Source organism: Chionomys nivalis, chromosome 17, assembly GCF_950005125.1.
Source record: "Chionomys nivalis chromosome 17, mChiNiv1.1, whole genome shotgun sequence".
NCBI classification, from domain to species: Eukaryota; Metazoa; Chordata; class Mammalia; order Rodentia; family Cricetidae; genus Chionomys; species Chionomys nivalis.
In genome coordinates, this window is record NC_080102.1 from 57,277,854 (window position 1) to 57,299,254 (window position 21,401).

The following is a 21,401-nucleotide window of genomic DNA, read 5'->3' on the forward strand; positions in this document are numbered from 1 at the left end:
TATGGCACCCCAGTATCCTGGAAACAGTTTATGATTGTGTTAGGTTTTCAATGTGGCCTGAAATATATGATCACAGAAACAGTTGATGAGGCAGAAAAAGAAGCACCAGCTATATATTGTTGTAGGGAAATAGGTATCATCAACATTATTGATACAAATATTGCTCACCTGAAGCCATATCTATTTCTGTAAGCAATACTGAAACTGCAAAAATATAACCCCAGTCTTAGCACGGGTTTATGCCAGGAGAGAAATAGTCCCTATATTAAGAGCTACCAAACCTCAGAGTTCCCAGAAATATCATCTGTATTCCATAAAACATAACATATTTAATCTGAGTAAATTCACACTAAGCCATTGTCGGCAAGGCCTTTTGTCTCTGGCTAAAGACTGGGTTTATGTTGCTTGCTGCGGTGATGTTGCTGCATGAGACGTGTGCAGGTTGTGGGGAGGCACACCAAGCCGCTGGCTGCTGCTGCTGTCGTAGGGTGTCTAGCTGTTGCTTGGCTCTGCTTTATGTATTTGTGAGTTCTGTCCCCCACCAGGTCTCTGCTTTACTTCTTGGCAGTGCCAGTCGCACGGCCATGGCCTAGTGCTGCGTCTGCTGTCACACTCCCTTTCCTGGACGACCAGTCACTTTTCGTTGTCCACTTGTCGTCTCAGTGACCTTCCTGTGTCACTTTATATAATATTCCAATTTGATTTTTGAAAAGGCTGGAAAATTATAGATTAACAGTATACTTTTTAATGATGATAGTTACCTTGTGGATATGATTGCCACATTAAAAAGCCACACGTCACTATTGTGACCCGCCCTGCACTCCTTGCTCTTCTCTGTATCCCTGAGCCTCCCAGTGCAGCCGCACACAGATAGGCATTTCCCCACCACCCTGCCACAGGCAGCAAGCAGCTTTGATTATTTTATGTCATATGGTTTGTGTCCTCTAATTTCTTTCTTCAGAAGATGTTGTCTAGTTTTTGTGGGGGGTTAGCTTCATTCGGTAGCTTTTTCCCAGCCCGCAGCAATCCTGTTCTCACCCCAGCTTACTTTCCACGGACACTGAGCCAGATAGTGTGCACCTGTAGTCTCAGCACTTGGAAAGCAGAGGCAGCGGGTCAGCTGACCTGGCTAAGGAGACCCTGTCTCAAAAAATTCAAAAGAACTTTCCCATGAAGTAGCATATGTGGGGAGCCTGGCCGGACAGTGGGTCCAGCTTAACTCTGGGCTGTCTCATCAAAATTAGAAGTAGGCTATCTCGTTTTCCTTCCTTTGAGAATATGGGTCTCTGACCCACTCTAAGCCACTGTTCTGGTTTGGTAGAACTGGAAACATCCCAGATAAAACATGACATACAGAAGTGTTCAAGGACCTAGAGAACTAGTAGAATTGGACCTTACTCACTTTGATTCCGTTTTTGAGTGACTTTTACAAATATTGGATTCCTGTTATCCACTCTGTAAGGAAATGATGTTTTTGAGAAACATTGGCTATGTGATTTGATCTAATAACCAAATCTACTCAGATCTTGAGAATTATGTTTTAGAAAGCTGATATGCTCTGGTTTACCTTCATTTTCCTCCAGTAATTTCTAGTAGACTTTGATGGAAATGTTTGTTTTAGGGCTGGTGAGATAGCTCAGCAGGTAGAAGCACTTTCAGGCAAGCCTCAGGAATCGTTCATCCTTGGGACCTCCAATGGAAGGAGAGAACTAGCTCACAATACATGATGATAATAATAAGTAAATAAGAGAATAAATATTTTTTAAAGTTTGTTTTAAAAGAGCTAAAACAAAAGATTTAGAGTGTTATTTTTACTGTTAATACATATGATTCTAAATTTTGTCTTTTCCCCTCAGAGAATGTCTCAGCTCCTCCTGACGTCACTGCAACTACCTCTTCCTCTTCCTCACTTCGCCCAGTAAACATTGACCTGCCACCATCTGGCATAGTTAAAGGCATGCACAAAGGATCCAACAGGTCCAGCCTTATGGACACGGCTGATGGTATGGAGTCCCTTGGTAGGGTTAGGGAATATACGTTAAACTGGGAAAATGCAGCTTCTGCCCAGCAGCTCTTCTCAGCTGCCCTAGCGGCAGAGACACCTGCTGCCGGCTCACTCGTCATCACCGTGCACAGTCCCTCTTGTCACTGTCCATGCTGGTGTTTGTAGAAAGCACCGTGAGTCAAGTGTGGAAGAAAAAAATGCTACACGAGGAACAGAAGCCTGGGGAGACCTTTAGCTGCACACTCAGCATAGCGCTGGTTGCCTCCTGTTGTTAGAAAGTTGGTCAAGTGTATATTTGGTCCTTTTTGAATAGAATAAGATGGCAAAGGCCAAGCAAGCAGAGCTGAAAGTAAAATCTGAACCAAGCGGTGGTGGTGCATGCCTTTAATCCTAGCACTCGGGAGGCAGAGGCAGGTGGATCTCTGTGAGTTTGAGGCCAACCTGGTCTACAGAGTGAGTTCTAGGACAGCTGGGGCTGTTACACAGAGAAACCCTGTCTTGAAGGAAAAAAAAAAGATGATGATCTGGGAGGGAGGAGGAAAGGAAATAAGGGTAAGAAAGAGAAATCACAGTTTCAATAAACAAGGCATTTAAATCCTTAAAAGTCTCATTGGTAATAAAAATCTTAATAGGTAAGTTTTTTAAAGAGAAGAATGAGGTAATTGAGGTAATAAAATGTATTTATTGAGCTCAATGAATTTTAACTGAATTTACCATTGCTTTTCCCCTTACAGGTGTTCCTGTCAGTAGCAGAGTATCCACGAAAATCCAGCAGCTTCTCAGCACACTGAAACGACCCAAAAGACCCCCCTTAAAGGAATTTTTTGTGGACGACTCTGAAGAAATTGTGGAAGGTAGTAGTGAAAGTGCCAGAAGCACACACTCACTAGCAGCTAGTACACACTGGGTGTGTGTGGTCAGGGCTGAACGTGGCATGGTTCTTACTCAAGGAGTTCATGCGGCTGTGCAGTTTCCCTCAGGATCATTTATGTGTTAGGTCTCGGAGAAGGGATGGGGACGAGGAGGACTGGGAGCTAAGAGCTATCCTCATTAGTGTGGTCTTTGTACTCAGTCATTGAGTCACAAGGCGCATTGTTGAAGGAGCTGTGGGCTGCGTTCCTGCCACCCAGCTCCTTCCTGGCCGCCTGGCTAGCTTATGCTCTGAAATAACAACACACAAACTGTATTCTTTTAAACACTGCTTGGCCCATTAGCTCTAGCTTCTTACTGGCTAATTCTTACATCATGATTACCCATTTCTATTAATGTGTGTAGCACCTCAAGGTGCACTTACCGGGAAAATTCTAGCCTATGTCCATCCTGGGTCGGAGCTTCATCGCATCTGCCCTGGAGAAGAGCAGCATCCCATCTGAGCTCACTTCCCTTCTTCCCAGCATTCTGTTCTGTTTATTCCACCCACCTAAAGGCTGGCCTATCAAATGGGCCAAGACAGTTTCTTTATTAGCCAATGACCTTCCTCCATCAGCGCATGGTGTGTGTGCCTGTGAGAGAGAGCATGTGTGGAGACCAGAGCACCACTTCCGAAAGCTGCTTCTCTCCCATTGTGCAGGTTCTGGGTCAGCAGGTTTGATGGCAAACACCTTTATTTGATGAACCGTCTCACTCGCCTAGAAATACATGATTTCTATAATTATTTGTAATTTGTATTTTTTGAGCATGTCGATAACAAATCCAGCCTCAAAGGTTTGTTTTCTTTCTTGTAGTACAGATGGGCCTTTTATTGACTCTGCCAGTCAGTGCACACACATTCACTTTCCAGAAGACAGAGTGGTAGATAGTAAAGACATTTAAAGACATGAAAATGCACTTCCTTCCTTCATGCTAAATGTGATGTAGACCAGTCAGTTATAAAATGAGTCAGTGTAGAAACAGGTTAGCCAGGATGTTCATGTTAGAGAATATGGGAGAGGTAGGAGTTAGTCCTGTGTGTGTGGTTGAAGACAGGTGGTCGAGCATCAGAATTTTTTTGTGCAATAATTAAAAACCATTCACTGGTGAAATCACGATATCCTGGATTTCATAAGAGAACTTGAGAAGGGAGAGGGTGTGAGTGTGGGTGAAGAGCAGCCATTCTGTGTGATTGAAGCTCATGGCAGACTCACAAAGAGTGGAGGGGACCAAGGAGACTGCACACAGGGAGAGAGACTAACGGACTCTCCTGCATGAAGAACTATCAGGAAGCCCTGTCGGTTTGCTTGTCCTGAGACTAGAAGAAGACTATAATCATATCAGAATAGTAATGGGATGTGGCATATTGGAGACTAGTTCTGATCTTTGCTGGGTTCTAACAGTGTTTTACTAATTATAAATAGGTTTCTTTGACTAATGGTTGTTTTTGGAAAAGGAAAACACCTGTATCTTTTGGAAGCATGAAGAAGTGTGCACAGAGCTCTAGTGGAAAACTCTACCTCCCAGATGCACAGTCTCTGTAGAGATGAAGTGGCTTATAACAGTTACTCCTGGGTATTCTTGTTAAATTTAGATTAAATCTAAGGGTTTTAATGGTCTGAAAATATTATGCAAAATAAGGAGTGAAATGAGTATTTTGTTAGTAGAAGAATGAATTCAGAGAAATGGATGCAAATAGGGAACATTACACTATGTAAGTAAGCCAGACTCAGAAATGTGCAGGCAGCATGTCTTTTTCCTGCAGAATCTAGATTTAAATGTGTGTGTGCAGGTCCTGAAAAGGGGGCACTGCGAAAGGGGAGAAGGGAGTCTTAGCAGAGGTGGGGCTAAGAGAGAAATGGAATTCACATGATGTGAAAGCAGACATGGTCTGCTTGGGAAGAGGGAGGCCAGCAGGAGCGGGTAGGAGAGGTGGGATGGGGATGAGCAAGAGTGAAATGTAATGATACAGATGCATAAAATGCTGTTTGGAAGCCCCCTGCTTTATGTGCTAACTCTAAAAAAAGAATGAGTCAAACAAATCCATCATAATAGTGAGTCACAAAGAACAGTTTTTTCTTCTTATTTTTAGTTGTCTTTCCTGATTGATTTTGTGTGGATGGGTGTTTTCCCTGCATGTGTGTATGTGTACCACTTTCATGCTTGCTGACCGCAGAGTCTAGAATTGAGTATCAGATCTCCTGAAGCTGGAAATACAGACAGCTATAAGCTGTCATGTGGGTGCTGGGAATTGAACGTGGGTCCTCTGGAAGAGAGACCAGTGCTCTTAACCACTGAGCCATCTCTCCAGCCCATATATAGCTGCAGTATGCACTAGGGCATGCACACAGCAAAACCAGGCTAACATGGGTAGTGGGTGACTGCACACTCCGAGTTGAGTCACACCTGAGCTGAAGTATCACTATCTGTGTGCCCCTGTGCACTCTGTAGCTGTAAGTGCAGTGCTTGTTTTCTCTAAGTGTTTTGTTGAGAGAAGAGTCTTGGCAGTATTCCTTGGCAGACCTTAAATTTGATCTTGTTCTTGCTTCAGTTTCCTGAACTTTGAGACTATGGGGATGGGCTCCCACACCCAGCTTGTTCACATTTCCAGTTTACTATAGTCTGTACACATGGTTGTACACAGTAATTACTTGAGTATTTAGCCTATATGTAAATTATCTTTTCTTCTATGAGAATATAGAGTTTAAGACTGAGCACAGTGGGAGATAGAGGTGGGTGGCTCTCTATGAAGTCAAGGTCAGCCAAGCCAACCAAGCCTAGATAGGGAGACACTGTCTTAAAAACAAAAGCAAACAACCAAAACCAACAATAAACAAAAGAAATGTAGGATTTAAAGAATTATTTGAATAATACTTGTCACTGTAGAAAAACCTACAGCATATATTTTGAGTATAAACAGTCTCTCTGATTCCTGGTGTAGGTGTTCCTCTCTCTCCACTCAGCTAACACCGTTAAGCAGCCCTTGCATTTGGGGCACTGTAAGCAGTGATGGGAGTAAACCATCCCTTCCCTGGAAGCTGTGACTCCCTGGGAGGATGATAGAAGCCCTAAGGCCTCACTGTGAGAATGAGCCAGAGAGAGACAGAGGAAAATGTGTTCGAGTTGGAGTTAGAAACACGTGAACTTATTTCATCTTCTTGCCTGTTTGCTGCAGTACCTCAGCCAGATCCCAACCAACCAAAGCCTGAGGGCCGACAAATGATGCCAGTGAAGGGAGAGCCCCTTGGAGTCATCTGTAACTGGCCCCCTGCGCTGGAGTCTGCCCTGCAGCGCTGGGGCTCCACCCAAGCCAAGTGCCCCTGCCTGACCGGGCTGGACATGTCTGGGAAACCAGTATATACGCTCACATACGGTGGGTCCCCACTGCGCTGAGGTTTCTCGAGGACTCTGGGCGGTGCTTCTTTGGGTGGTTCTCGGTTGCATGTGTCTCGGTTACTTCATTAGACCCTGTGTTCCAGGTGGAGCTATTGCCAAACACTTTGATTTGCTAAAGTGATGTGGGTAAGCAGCTAGGTTTAAGGGCAGCAAAAGAAGATTCGTTTTTGTTTTTACATTAGAAGATTTGTTTTTGTTTTGTTTTATGTTTCTGAGACAAAGTTTATGTAGCCCGGGATGACCTTGAACTCTTGGTTCTCTTAGTCTCCTGATTTCTGAGTTGCAGGCATAAATCGTGGCACTGACTAGCCCCTCCCTCCAACGTTCATCTGACACCTATGAGTACAGCCCTATGGCTCCTAGAACCAGCTTCTCTTTTGATCTTAGTTCTATAAGACAAAATTTCACTATGTAACCCAGTCTGGCCTTAAAGCAGCAGAAATCTTCCTGCCTCAGCCTCTGAAGGGTAGCATTATTGTTATGAGCCCACGCTCAGCTTACTCCGTTTATAGTGTTTTTTTTTTTTTAATCATTTGAGTTAAACCTTCTAGAAAACCCTAGGACATAGCCAACTAACTGTCTTTTAGTCTTGTGTTGTAAAACAGACAAACAAACAAAAAATGTTGTCCTCTCTTTAAAGGTATTAAGTATGCTCTTGTTACATTATTTAAAAAAGTATTGAAATGAGCCATATATCAGTGGCACTCACCTTAATCCCAGTACTTGGGAGGCAGAAGTGGACGGATGTCTGTGGCCTTGAAGCCAGCTTGGTCTACGTAGCAAGTCCCAGGATAGTAAGACCCTGTCTCAAAAAGAAAAAGAGAAAAAACAAAACGCAGGAAAGAACTTGAACTCTTTTTTTTTTTTTTTTTTTTTTTTTTTTGGTTTTTCGAGACAGGGTTTCTCTGTGGTTTTGGAGCCTGTCCTGGAACTAGCTCTTGTAGACCAGGCTGGTCTCGAACTCCCAGAGATCCGCCTGCCTCTGCCTCCCAAGTGCTGGGATTAAAGGCGTGCGCCACCACCGCCCGGCAAGAACTTGAACTCTTAAGTAAGGCAGGGTGTTTTTCATTTGTCCTGGGAAAGAGTGGCTCTTTAGAGTGCCCGGGAGGCTGCTTGAGGGGCGACTTCTGTGTTGGGGAGGGTGGCTCATCGCAGCCGCTGGTGACTCAGTGGTGAGCCCAGTGCTCTCTGGCTGAAATAGGCCTATAATCTCTTCCGTCTGATTGTTTTCTTTTCTCAGGAAAGTTGTGGAGCAGAAGTTTAAAGTTGGCTTACACGCTGCTTAATAAACTGGGGACCAAAAACGAGCCTGTGTTAAAGCCTGGAGACAGGGTAACTGATTTTGTTTGTTTAGAAAGGTGGTATTTGTTTCTGATACATGCCCTGGGCTTTGTTGTACAATGATAACACTTACATTATTCCTTTTTAAAATGCTTACTTGTTTTATGTGTATGGGTGTGCGGCCTGCATGTGTGTCTGTCTATACCACGTGTCTGGTGCCTAAGGACATCAGATTCCCTAGAACTGGAGCTGTGAAGTGATTGTGAGCTCCCACTGTGCTGGAAAGGGCCCCTGGTACCCGTAAGACCAGCCAGTGCATTTCACAGTGAGCTGTTTCCAGCTTCAGCGTAGCTCTTATTCTTAGAAAATGAAACCAGTTTAGTCGGGAGTCCAACGGGCCAGCTCAGCACTAGGTGCCGTTTGTAATTCAGAGGCTTCGGGCCTCTTTCTGGAGCTGCCTGTAGGTAAACTGAGGCAGTGAAAAGGAAAAGAAGTCTTTCTGAAAGTAAATACTTCCATGTCGGCTCGGATGTTTGTCTTTATAAAACTGGTTCTTAAAATTGTTAAAGGCAAATTGATACTGTTTCATTTAGTTCTTAATTGGAAGTGATATTTTTTAAAATTTTTTAAGTTTTTTTTTTCCCTGTTAGTAATGTATTGAATAGGACTACTTCCTGTCATTCCATATTACTGTTTATTTGTGACTTGTAGAATGAAATACCTGCTACTGCACAGCAGTTTTCATGAATTAACTGACTTCTAGCTGTTGATTTCCATCAATCTGAGACTGTCGGCCTTGTTCAGCAAGCACTTCTTCTCATTGAGCCATCTCACTGACCCCAGCTTTCTTTTTAGTAGACTAATAAGCAGACTTTCTTAATGTAACCTTTTTAAGAATTTTTTTTTCTTTTTTTTTTTTTTTTTTTGGTTTTTTCGAGACAGGGTTTCTGTGGCTTTTGGAACCTGTCCTGGAACTAGCTCTTGTAGACCAGGCTGGTCTCGAACTCACAGAGATCCGCCTGCCTCTGCCTCCCGAGTGCTGGGATTAAAGGCGTGTGCCACCACCGCCCGGCAAGAAAATATTTTTTACATTTATGTGTGTGTGTCTGTGTGTGAACATGAGTGTTCTTGTGGAGGTCAGAGGACAGTTTATGGGAGCTGACTCTCTCCACCACGTAAGTCCTTGGAGGATTAAACTCAGGTCATCAGGCTTGGTAGCAAGCACTCTTAGGCTATCTCATGGATCCTCAGTAACTATTTAAAAATGCTTTTACAATGTCCCAGAAATCCTTAAAGTATGGTTTTACATATACAGACTGACACTGAGGACTTCCCGTGAGTCACTGAACCTAAGCAGGCGATGCTGTGCCTACCCAAGTGTCAAGAAGGCCATTTCGTTCTGTGGAATTATTTTTAGACCTCTAGGACAGTTTAAAGGTTTAGATTGAACTCAGCTTTGGAGTGAGTTTAAGCAGTTTGATTGCAAATTGAGAAGAAACAGGAACACAGTGATTAAGGGGCTGGAGGAGTGGCTCACGGGATGAAGGGCTTGCTGTAGAAGCCTCATGTCTGCGTCCCATCTCTGGAACTCACAGACCTGACCGTTGTCCCCTAAGCACACACACTATGGCACGCACCCAGCACCCACACGCATATTTTATCCAAACAGTAATAATAAATAAAAGAAACTTAAAAGAATCCAGTGACATGATCAGATTTCAAACGTGAATCTGCGAATATTCCAGCCAGAGAACAAGCACCACAGTGTAGTAAGATGAGTGGTTTTGCATCCTTGAGTAAAGTTACTCCTGTGACTTAGCAGAAGAAATCACAGGCTTGCCCACATAGGGCTTTCAGTGTTCTCCTGGCTTACCTCTTGCTAATGAGCCAGCTGTATTTCCAGTTGTTCATATGTTACCAGATGCCTTCATGCTGGACTACTTGCATGTTGAGTGCCTAGGGACTGGTGCGATGAAATGGTTAAGAACAGACCTGTGTGGTCCCAGTGTGGTGACTGGGCTGGTTAATACTTGTAGGTGCCCTCTGAGACATACACAGCTCTAAATTACATGCTGTTGTGTCGTGAGATGTCCACCACATTTATCTATTAACCCTTCACTAAGGTAAATTGCGTTAAGCTTCCTAAGTAATTAACATATTAGACAAGCTGTCTGCTACTGAATCACAACTAAGATTAAATGAAACATTTTACCATAATGATAATGAATTGCATCTTTATGTCTCAAAATGTGTAAGTTTTAGGTTTTAGGTTTGCTTTTTGGTGTTCCTAGGAATGTAAATGGGGTCTTATATGAGGCAAATACTCTCTGAGCTACAACCTCTACCCCAGAATCTATAGTATAACCATGGGGATGATGGTGTCCCTACCAGATGTTTTTGTCCTTCTAAGTCACTTAATTTCCTTCAGAATGAATAACTGTTAAATTGTTTGACTTATTGTGTCCATGGAAAATGTTCTATGTGTATAGAGTTAATCAGTCTGTGCTCCACTGTTGTGTAATGTCTTCGGGAATTTTAGGTTGCCTTGGTTTACCCCAACAATGATCCAGTCATGTTTATGGTGGCTTTTTATGGATGTCTCCTGGCAGAAGTGATTCCAGTACCTATAGAAGTACCACTGACCAGAAAGGTAACATCTCTGTGCTAAATGTCTTTCGCTGTGATACAGTAGGCACTGGACTGACTCAGTGACACTAGAAGCAATGTAATCACTAGGCATGGTGGCCTCTGCCATTAATCCTAGCACTTGGGAAGCAGAGGCAGGTGAATTTCTTGTGAGTTTGAGGCCAGTCTGGTCTATATAGTGAGTTCTAGGACAGCTATACAGAGAGATACTGTCAAGAAAGAAAAAAGGAAGGAAAGAAGGAAAGAAAGAAAGTCATGGGAGGCGTATATTTGAGTGTGCAGTGGTTGCTATTCATACAGTACCATTCCTTCAGACTTACTTCATCAAGTGGAGGAGGCGGGGGAGGTGATGATGCAGTGGAGGAGGTGGGGGAGGTGATGATGCAGTGGAGGAGGCCAGGGAGGTGATGATACAGTGGAGGAGGCCAGGGAGGTGATGATGCAGTGGAGGAGGCCAGGGAGGTGATGATGCAGTGGAGGAGGCAGGGTGGTGATGATGCAGTGGAGGAGACCAGGGAGGTGATGATGCAGTGGAGGAGGCCAGGGAGGTGATGATGCAGTGGAGGAGGCCAGGGAGGTGATGATGAAATGGAGGAGGCCAGGGAGGTGGTGATGATGCAGTGGAGGAGGCCAGGGAGGTGATGATGATGCAGTGGAGGAGGCGAGGGAGGTAATGATGATGCAGTGGAGGAGGTGAGGGAGGTGATGATGCAGTGGAGGAGGTGACTGCTCCACAATGGAGATTGTGTTCAGACCATGTCAGCCCTGATAGTAAAGATGACAGGGCAGATTTCCATTCTAGTTTGAATGGTTTCTCCCTGAACTTTTCACACTGGCCATTTCATGCTGTTTATTTCTGAAAATTGATGTTAGAGACTAATATAGTAGAGAATGTTGATTTATAATAAAGTTTTTTAAGTAATAATAAACAGATTGGTGACATTGCTAAAGTTTTAGTTGATGGATAGATCATAAGGCTCCCCTTAAGCCGGCAGTCCTTTGTGTTCCCCTGGTGATGCTTCGAAGACGGTAGGTAAATACTTTAGACTTTGCCTTTGGTTGCTTTTGCTGCTATTTAAGGTTAAGATCTATTTCCTCTAAAGTAGAAGAATAAAGGAAGATAAGATTTGGTGTAATTGAATGGAAATATGGGCTTTGATATCTATCTGTGTTATTTATTTTGTTTTGGCCTGGGTAACTGCTACTCTTGATTTGGTGATAGGGCTGGGAGAAGAAAACTGTGTTAGAATTTGTTCCACTGGCCTCAAGAGTCACAGAAGGTTACACTGGCTTAGGGTGCACACTTTCCAATGTCAGGTTGAAACAGTGTTTGGTTGTACTTAGGAAACAACCACAGAAATTGTTTGAGCCATGTTGTCTCGAGCTGCGACATTTGGAAGCTGTCTGGGCTCCATTGCACAGTGGGTAGTGATGGGTGTCTCTGGGTGCCATTGCCAAGCGTGGTGTACTCATGCTCACTCACGCTCACACCCTCACTCACTGTGCTCACACCCTCACTCACTGTGCTCACTCACGTTCACACCCTCACTCACTGTGCTCACTCACGCTCACACCCTCACTGTGCTCACTCACGCTCACACCCTCACTGTGCTCACTCACGCTCACACCCTAACTCACTGTGCTCACTCACGCTCACACCCTCACTGTGCTCACTCATGCTCACACCCTCACTCACTGTGCTCACTCACGCTCACACCCTCACTCACTGTGCTCACTCACGCTCACACCTTCACTGTGCTCACTCACGCTCACACCTTCACTGTGCTCACTCATGCTCACACCTTCACTGTGTTCATTATTTTTTTCTCCACAGGATGCTGGAGGTCAGCAGATTGGCTTCTTACTAGGGAGCTGTGGGATTGCCTTAGCTCTCACCAGTGAAATTTGTCTGAAGGGCCTGCCAAAAACCCAGAATGGAGAAATTGTACAGTTTAAAGGTGAGTAATATTCATGCCCAAATTACCCATTGAAAGTCAGGTCTGAGTCCTTTAGATTTTTGTTTGTGTTTTGCTTTTTTCAAGACAGATTTTCTCTGTGTAGCTCAAGCTGTCCTCGAACCCACAGAGATACAAGTTGCCTCTGCGGCCTGAGTCCTGGCTAGTTCGAATTTTAATAGAGTAACAACTAAGGACTTCATGTGTATGGTTTTTTGTCTGTTTGTTTTTAATTCTTAGTCACGAGATTGGTATAGTAATTGTCCCTATTTTTCAGGTAGGAAATTTAGAATCAGAATCCTTAAATTCCAGCTAATAAAGGCAGAGCGGTGATTTGAACCCAGACTGTCAGGTTCTGTAGTCACACTCTTAACCTGTGTACATTAAGGCTGGGGGATGGTAGGACACACGGCTCTGCAGGCTTCCCCTGATGGATGAGTCTCCCGTTGTGGAGGAGTCAAGCCCGCATTTCTCATGTGGACAAATGATCTTTTGAAAGAAGCTATAATTAGCGACTTTTCACTAAACCTAGTAAAAATTAGGTATTTTATTGATGATGAAATGATCTTAATATGCTGATTTGACATTTAAGATGACTCATTCAGTGTGAAGTCCTTCACTGGTGGCTTAAGCAGTTCAATTTTCACTCTGGGTTGACAGGTTGGCCTCGGCTCAAGTGGGTTGTAACAGATTCCAAGTACCTTTCAAAGCCTCCCAAAGACTGGCAGCCCCACATCTCACCCGCTGGTACAGAACCAGCATACATCGAGGTAAGTCTGGAGACAGTGTGTGTTTCTTGGCTTTTTTTACGCTTTAGATGCATGTTAGTGACTGCTAAGAGGTAATTTTTTTGTAATAACAAGGATAGGTAAAACTTGAAATAGCTTTGACCATGAAAGAAGAGGGTGGGTGTAGTGACCTTCCTCCATCATTTCCCCTTTTTCTGTTTAAACAAAAAAAAAAAAGGAAGTCTTTAACTTTAACATAGCAAAATTACATATAACAAAACAGTTATCAAGTAAGAATTACACTTACAATATTTACATCTATTTTATCTTTATCATAACTAAGGAAAACTATAACTATCTATCTATTCTTCAACTCCATCAAAGACTCCAGAAGGATATAATATTACCTAAGTAAATGAGAAGTAAGCAACTTACAAAACTCTAGAAATCACAGAGACATCTTGCTGCCTGGACAGTCACCCAAAGTTCCTCTGTACCGTTGGGGCATCCATCTTCGGCCTAAAGGCCCATAGTATCCAACAGACATTTCCATGAAGCAGGAAATTTCAAAGTCAGTTCAGTCACTATCTGCTGTGTCCTGCAGAATGTCTTGCAGACTCCTTCATGAATCAGGAACCCCGAAAGATCATCTCACCTTTAGGCAAGTTCAGTAGTCCTCTCTCTGCGGGTTCTCTGTGTCCAGTTTATGCAATAGTCCAGGCAAGAGCAGTTTCTTGCCCAAATGGCTATCAAACTCCATAAGGTGCCTCTTCGATGCCCATCTTCTTTCTTCTTGAAGTAGATTGGTGCTGCCAGGAGCAGACGTGTCTCATTGTCATGAAAAACCCTAAGTTATTAAAACACTTAAAATGCCATATTTTATAATCTTTGAAAGATATGAAGAATGCCTATCTAAAATATATCTATGTACATCTAGAAAATCTAACTAACATGACTACAAGCTTGACTATTATTGATTATCCATTAACAACCTATATACATTACGTTTTTACATGAACTACACAATCACAATACCTTAATCAAGAGCAGAAATACATATACATATAACAAAATTGACCTTAAATTTCAATCACTAAAGCAAAATCCATATCAATGCAAATTATTCATACCTATATCATCTCCCCCTTTAAATGTAAAAGAACATTTATAAACAGTATTTGGGCATATGGGCGCAGTTATTTCTCTCCAAACTGCTTCCTGCTGAATGGGGGCGTTGTTAATTAGGTCTTTCAAGGTATAACCTGTGTGCTGGTTTCATCTCAGTAGGCAGTTGAGTAAAGTAATTTTTTGATGGTATTCACAGCAACCTTTCAGGAGGGCATGGTCCATCATACCATATTGGGATAAAAGCAATCCACAGTGTCTCATCCTCTGTGAAAACAAAAGAAGAAACTCTTTTCCAAAGTATCATATCCTTAGATCCAAATTCTGAAGTCAAGGTATTTTCAAAATATCTATGTTGGATTAGTTCAGTAGCATTTATAAACAAATATCTTTTAGCAGCTGTTGCTCCTTCCTCAGCATTCAAACAATTCAAACAGAGCATAATAGCATACAGTATCAAAATTCTCTGTGTATTTTCCATCTTTGTGTGCTTTGTTTTAACCTCTATTTTGTTTATTTTTACTTTTATTTTTTGAGACACATTCTCTGTATATCTTTGTCCTGGAATAACTCTGTAGACCAGGCTGTCCTTGAACTCTCAGAGATCCTTCTGTCTCTGCCTCCCAGGCATTGGGATTAAAGGCGTGTGCTACCACACCTTGGAGTCACAGAGGTCAATCTCCCTCTGCCTCCCAAGTGTTGGGATTAAAGGTGTGTACTACCACACCCAACTACTCTATTTCTTCCTTTTTTTTTTTTTTTACTTTTAAGAACTTTAACTTTTAGCCTGCATATATTTTTAAACATACTGTAAATCATTTAAACGTTTTCTTCAACTTTGAATCTTTCTTTTACTGAATATCTCTCCTTTTGTGACCACATGAGCCTTTAATTTGCCAAGCAATATCAGTAGAACTAAAGCTGTGGCTTTTACGGCTGGATCCAGCCCATTCTTTAGCTTTCAGCCTCATGGTGGAGGTACCGGCTGTAGCCATGTTTATTGCCACAAGTCTATGGCGTTTCAAGGTCCCTGCCAGCAAGCAAGCTGCAGCACTATATCCACAGACAACACTCAAGTCCTCTCTCTGTAGTCGGCCCTCCTGCCTCAAACAGTCAGAGTTTGCCCTGGCAGGACGGCCCAGAAAGCCAGCATTTTTAAACGGCACAGCTTTTTTCCTGCTACAGCTGAAAACCGAAAAGCATGTGTTCAGCTTTTCATCAACACCGTTTAAATGTTTCGTGGCAGGACCTCTTAAAAGAGCTACAGGATTTTGCAGCTAAAGCTGAGTCAGGAAGCCTCTCTTAGATGAGAGTGCTTGCTTGCCTCTAGCAAGCAGAGCAGACCCGAGAAATTGCTGCTTCCAAGAAAACATGCTTTACTCTATTCTTTTCCAAGCTTTCTCAGGCTTTCTGTGGATATAGTTGCCCCACGTTGGGCGCCATTCTGTAGTGGGGAGCTGCGGGCTGTGTTCCTGCCGCCTCAGCTCCTGGTAGCCTGGCTAGCTCATGCCCCGAAATAACAACACAAACTGTATTCTTTTAAACACTGCTTGGCCCATTATATCTAGCCTCTTCTCGGCTAACTCTTGCACCTGGACTAGCCCATTTCCAATAATCTGTGTAGCACCCCAAGGTGCGTTTACCGGGAAGATTCTAGCCTATGTCCATCCTGGGTCAGAGCTTCATCGCATCTGCCTTGGAGAGCAGAGGCATGGAGTCTGAGCTCACTTCCTCTTCCTCCCAGCGTTCTGTTCTGTTTACTCCACCCACCTATGTTCTAACCTATGAAGGCTAAGCAGTTTCTTTATTTTTTAACCAATGACCTTCCTCCATCAGATGGGCATACTGCTGATACTGCTGACGCAAAGAGAGTGGGGCCTGTTTGAAGCCATTCAGTGCGGGGCTTCCCTCATCCCACCCCTCCTGGGAACTGCTGCTGGAGTTGGCCCTTTATCATGTAGCCCTCCTCAGCACCCTGGCCTCATGGGAAATGTCATTGCTCTGTACTGCGAGGCCCTGCTCCTAGAATCCGCTTGCTTGAGAGCCTCACATTACCCACAGGTTCTCTACTGAAGGGGGAACTTTTAAAGGGTTGTTAGTAGGTGAGAAATAAGATTGACTTTATTGTATAAAAAGATTTGTTTAGGCCAGCTTGGCAGCTCAGCAGGCCCGCACTCGCTACTCAAGCTTGACAGGTTTGACCACAAAACCTCACGTAAAGGTGGAAGGAGAGAACCACCTCCACCACCTCCATACATGTGCTATAGCATGTGCACCCCCCCACACACACCTTACACGCAAATAATAATGAAGTTTTTAAAAGATTTGTCTAGATTGGCTGGGCTATGAAGGAAACACTGGGTTTTAGGGTTGGGTTTGTTGTTTAGTTTTGTTTTTTTTTTTTTGTTTTTTTTGGTTTGGTTTGTTTTTTTTCCTCTAAATTTTATATGTATGAGTGTTTTGCCTGAGTGGACCATGTGCATGCAGTTCCCACAGAGACCAGAAGATGGCATTAGCTCTCCTAGAACTGAAGTTCTAGACAGTTATGAGCTGCTATGTGGGTGCTGGGAACTGAACTGAGTCCTCTGGAAGAGCAGCCAGTGCTCTTAGCTTCTGAGCTATCTCTCCAGCCCTAGCCTGCATTTAAAAAAAAAGCTTTTGAGCTGGAGAGGTGGCTCAGTGCTTAAGATCACTGGCTGCTCTTCCAGAGAAGAGTTCAATTCCCAGCATTCACATGCAGTTTACAGTTGGAACCCCAGCTCTAGGGGATCTGGCACCCTCACACAGACGTACATTCAGGCTAAACACCAGTGCAAAGAAAATAAAAATAAATATTTTTTTTTTTTTTAAAGTTACTGAAGTGAGCCAAAGCTTGTGGAGATGGCTAAGAGAAGTGGATAGGGTTGAGAGACAGTAGGGAATAGAGCCAGCCAGACTGGTGACTGGTCCTGAAGGGAGAAGAGGCATCTGGATGGATGGCAGAATCCTTCAGTTAAATAGAAAATATAGAAAGAGTCAGGCAGTGTGTGGTACACGCCTTTAATCTCAGCACTCAGGAGGAAGAGGAAAGCAGATCTCTGTGAGTTCAAGGGTAGCCTGGTCACATAGTGAGTTCCAGGACAACCTGGTCTACCTAGTGAGTTCCAGAACAGCCAGTACTTCGTAGTGAGACCGTGCCTCAGAAAAACAAGAAAACATGGAGAGAGTTCTCATGGGTGGAGGTGGGCATGGGACGGAGACTTGGTAGCATGCCTTCCCGTGACAAGCGGGATCCTGGGAGTCTAGGCCTCTGAAGGAGAGGCTAGTGGACACAGAGCCAACAGTCAAGCAAAGATACCACACCCTGATGACACAGGGTAGGAGGGAAGGGGATTCTCAGGTGTGCCAGCATTTAAGGCATAATCAGAGATGATTCTGGGTGAGACAGCTCATGAGAGTCTGCCGCAGGGGTATTGCCACAAGTTGCCGGCAAGCCTGGGCTACATTGTGAGCCTTGTCTTGGAGGGGGAGAAATACAGCTCAGAGACAGAGCAGAGCAGTGAGGGAGAAATACAGCTCAGAGACAGAGCAGTGAGGGAGAAATACAGCTCAGAGACAGAGCAGTGAGGGAGAAATACAACTCAGAGACAGAGCAGTGAGGGGGAGAAACCAGGAGACACAAAAGCTAAACAAGGAACTCAGATGGGCAGAGATGTGTCAGGTAAATTGGGGAAAATATCTTTGATCTGACACAGAAGGAAGGCTGCACCCTGGATGAGACACTAAGGATAAACGCGAAGACGCCACCTGCAGGAGTGGATGGGGCCCTGCTACCAGCCGAGGCCCTGCTGCTTCTTGGTTTTAGTGTTTCTGTGGTATTAGGGGATCAAACCAGCGTCTCACACAGCTCGGCAAGCATTCTACCATTGAGCAGCTACTGAGGAATGGCTATATTTGGCATTTTGCTTCTGTTCATACAGCTCAAATCTCTTGGCATTAGTCTTTTTGGTGACCACATCACGTCGACGAGCGACTAAACTTTGAGGTCATTTTGCACATGCTCCAGTTGGGCTTCATTGTCATCCGGTCTGGGCTCTGTTTGACTAGAATTCGGGATCCAACTGCAAATAATAAATAAAAAGTGGTTTATCTGGGTTTAAGTTTAGGTTTATTTTGTCATTTATAATAACCCATCTTATTGTGCTTCTTACAGTTTTGTTTTTGTTTTATTTTTCTAGTATAAAACAAGCAAAGAAGGGAGTGTGATGGGAGTCACGGTGTCCCGACTTGCAATGCTGTCCCACTGCCAAGCTCTGTCACAGGCCTGCAATTATTCAGAAGGTCAGACCTCATCCCGTGACTGCTCTCATTGTTAACTTCAGATACTGTGGCTGTGAGTGCCCACTTGGTGATTGGACTCCATTTAATGACCAAAATCAGAGGGAAATGTTCCAGGGCACATTCTTGGCTTGCTTTTGCCTTCTTTCTCTTAAAAAAAAAAAAAAAAAAAAAAAAAAAAAAAAAAAATCCTGTAGTTTAAATAAATTTCTAGACAAACCAGATATGTAAAATCTGATTTCTAGAGTACAGAGATAGAAAACTGTATTTTTAGGCCTGGGGGGTGGGTGTCTCAGGTGTCTCCATCTTCCCATGGAAAACTTCCAACTAAGTACTTACAGTCCAAGCTGTGCTGCTCCAAGGGTTCAGATTAAAACAGAAAGCACTGTGAAGCAGGTACTGTGGCCCACAGCTGTAGTGCTGGCCTACTAACACAGTGAGGAGCAGGGTCAGTTTGAGGCCAGCCTGGAACACATAGCAAGATATGAGATGAGAACCTCTCTCAAAAAAATGAACAGAAACAAAAATGCACGGACACAAATTTAAATCTTTTGCTATCTAAATATATATTGCATAATTACAGTTCAGACTGGCCTCCACCTCAAGCCCCTTTGTGCCAAAATCCCAGGTATGGGCTCCAGACCTGACTAAAGTGTTACTTCCCAGTGCTCCATTTTCTTTGCTTTCAGAGCAACAGGCATGTGTGAGAACAATCATAGGATTTAATACGTGCACAGGCATGTGTGAGAACACTCATAGGATTTAATACGTGTGTAGGCATGTGTGAGAACAATCATAGGATTTAATATGTGCACAGGCATGTGTGAGAACAATCATAGGATTTAATACGTGTGTAGGCATGTGTGAGAACAATCATAGGATTTAATATGTGCACAGGCATGTGTGAGAACAATCATAGGATTTAATACGTGTGTAGGCATGTGTGAGAACAATCATAGGATTTAATATGTGCACAGGCATGTGTGAGAACACTCATAGGATTTAATACGTGTGTAGGCATGTGTGAGAACAATCATAGGATTTAATACGTGCACAGGCATGTGTGAGAACAATCATAGGATTTAATACGTGTGTAGGCATGTGTGAGAACAATCATAGGATTTAATACGTGTGTAGGCATGTGTGAGAACAATCATAGGATTTAATACGTGCACAGGCATGTGTGAGAACAATCATAGGATTTAATACGTGTGAAGGCATGTGTGAGAACAATCATAGGATTTAATACGTGCACAGGCATGTGTGAGAACAATCATAGGATTTAATACGTGTGAAGGCATGTGTGAGAACAATCATAGGATTTAATACGTGCACAGGCATGTGTGAGAACAATCATATGCCACATCTGGGTCCTGTTAAGTTCCAGGGCTTCATTCAAAGATTCTGACCTAGGGAGCTGAAACTTAAGCTCCTGAATATTAGAAACATAGAGAAATCTGTCATTGAGTGAGAACAATTAGATGCAGGCTTATGTATGCCTGTTTTATCTTGTTGATAATCTGTCTATAGATATACCTAGAAATAGGCATCTGTATACATAGTTTTTTTAAAAATATTTATTTATTTATTATGTGTACAGCATTCCTTCCATGTGTGCCCGAAAGCCAGGAGGGAGCGCCAGGTCTCATTATAGATGGCTGTGAGCCACCATGTGGTTGCTGGGAATTGAACTCAGGACCTCCGGAAGAGCAGCCAGTGCTCTTAACCACTGAGCCATCTCTCCATCCCTATACATAGGGTTTTATGTAGAATAATATTTCATGCTTTTCAAAGAAATATAATTTTTATATATGTTTGTGAAAATTCCAGAGTTTCTTTTTTTAAAAAGACTTATTAATTATATATACAGGACTCTTCCTACATGTTACCAGAAGAGGTAACCAGATCTCATTACAGATGGTTGTGAGCCACCATGTGGTTGCTGAGAACTGAACTCAGAACCTCTGGAAGAGCAAGCAATGCTCTTAACCTCTGAGCCATCTCTCCATCCCCAGAGTTTCTAAAACAAATAGATGTTCCTTATTTTACTAGGAAGAAACTTTTGAATAATACCTCTAAATACTACAGAGTTTCTACCTTAGTGTCCCTGTAGTGACCATATCCCTGTCACTCTCCTCCAGCCAATTTGTAGGGGTCTCAGTGACCAGAGACTCTGATCCCCTAGTGCTTTTCCAGAGCCACAAGTTGCTTGGTAGGAGCATGAATGCGACTGTCACTTTCTGCTCACCATGACCTCTTCCTGTTTCCCTCCATCTTTTCTAGGAGAAGCCGTAGTAAATGTTTTAGACTTTAAGAAGGACGCTGGATTGTGGCATGGCATGTTTGCGGTAAGCTGTCAGAGTCGGTGTCTTTGTACTACAATATGTCTGAGGCTGGGGCTTTGTGGCAAGTGTATCTCTTGGGACTTGCACCTGGAGCTCTCAAAATAACATTTTTTAGAGGACACACAAACATGAGGACCTGAGTTTAGCTCCTCAGGATCCATGGAAAGCCAGGTGCAGTAGTGCACATCTGTAATTCCAGTGTGAGATGGGAGGCGGAGACAAGAGAATCCCCTAAAGCTGTGCCCAGCTAGCTTGGTGTAGCAGCGGTGAACTGTGAGCCATCTCTGCCTTGGGCTGCAGAGATGGCTCAGGGTTAAAACTCTTGCTGCTTTTGCAGAAGATCCGAGTTCAGTTTCTAGTGCCTATGTCAGGTACATTACAACTACCTGTAATTTCAGAGAAGGAGGAGAGGGCGGTAAATCAGTTTAAGTAAAAGAGGCCCTGTCTTAAAGCAGGATGCAAGGACCAACACCCAAGATTGTCATCTGACCTTTACATTCACACCATGGCACCATGGTCCACAGTCATACATGAACATTCAGGGACACACATACAGTAAGAAAAAGACAAAACTACATGCTTGGAGCACAGAATAGAGTAACAAGGAAGAGGGGCTTCCTGTAATAGGATGGGAGCACAAGGAAGAGGGGCTTCCTGTAATAGGATGGGAGCACAAGGAAGAGGGGCTTCCTGT

The 21,401-nt window shown here is 43.5% G+C and overlaps 1 protein-coding gene across 4 annotated transcripts in view; it reads left to right on the forward strand.

Moving 5' to 3' along the window:
• Dip2b (disco interacting protein 2 homolog B) overlaps positions 1-21,401 on the forward strand; it is a 194,789-nt gene that overhangs the window by 110,185 nt on the left and 63,203 nt on the right. For all 4 annotated transcript variants that reach the window (XM_057791489.1, XM_057791492.1, XM_057791493.1 and 1 more), the window contains 9 exons: positions 1,857-2,003; positions 2,740-2,859; positions 6,090-6,287; positions 7,551-7,642; positions 10,131-10,241; positions 12,072-12,195; positions 12,853-12,962; positions 18,263-18,365; positions 20,646-20,710. In XM_057791489.1, the coding sequence (XP_057647472.1) occupies positions 1,857-2,003; positions 2,740-2,859; positions 6,090-6,287; positions 7,551-7,642; positions 10,131-10,241; positions 12,072-12,195; positions 12,853-12,962; positions 18,263-18,365; positions 20,646-20,710 (1,070 nt within the window). The remainder of the gene's footprint in view (positions 1-1,856; positions 2,004-2,739; positions 2,860-6,089; positions 6,288-7,550; positions 7,643-10,130; positions 10,242-12,071; positions 12,196-12,852; positions 12,963-18,262; positions 18,366-20,645; positions 20,711-21,401) is intronic.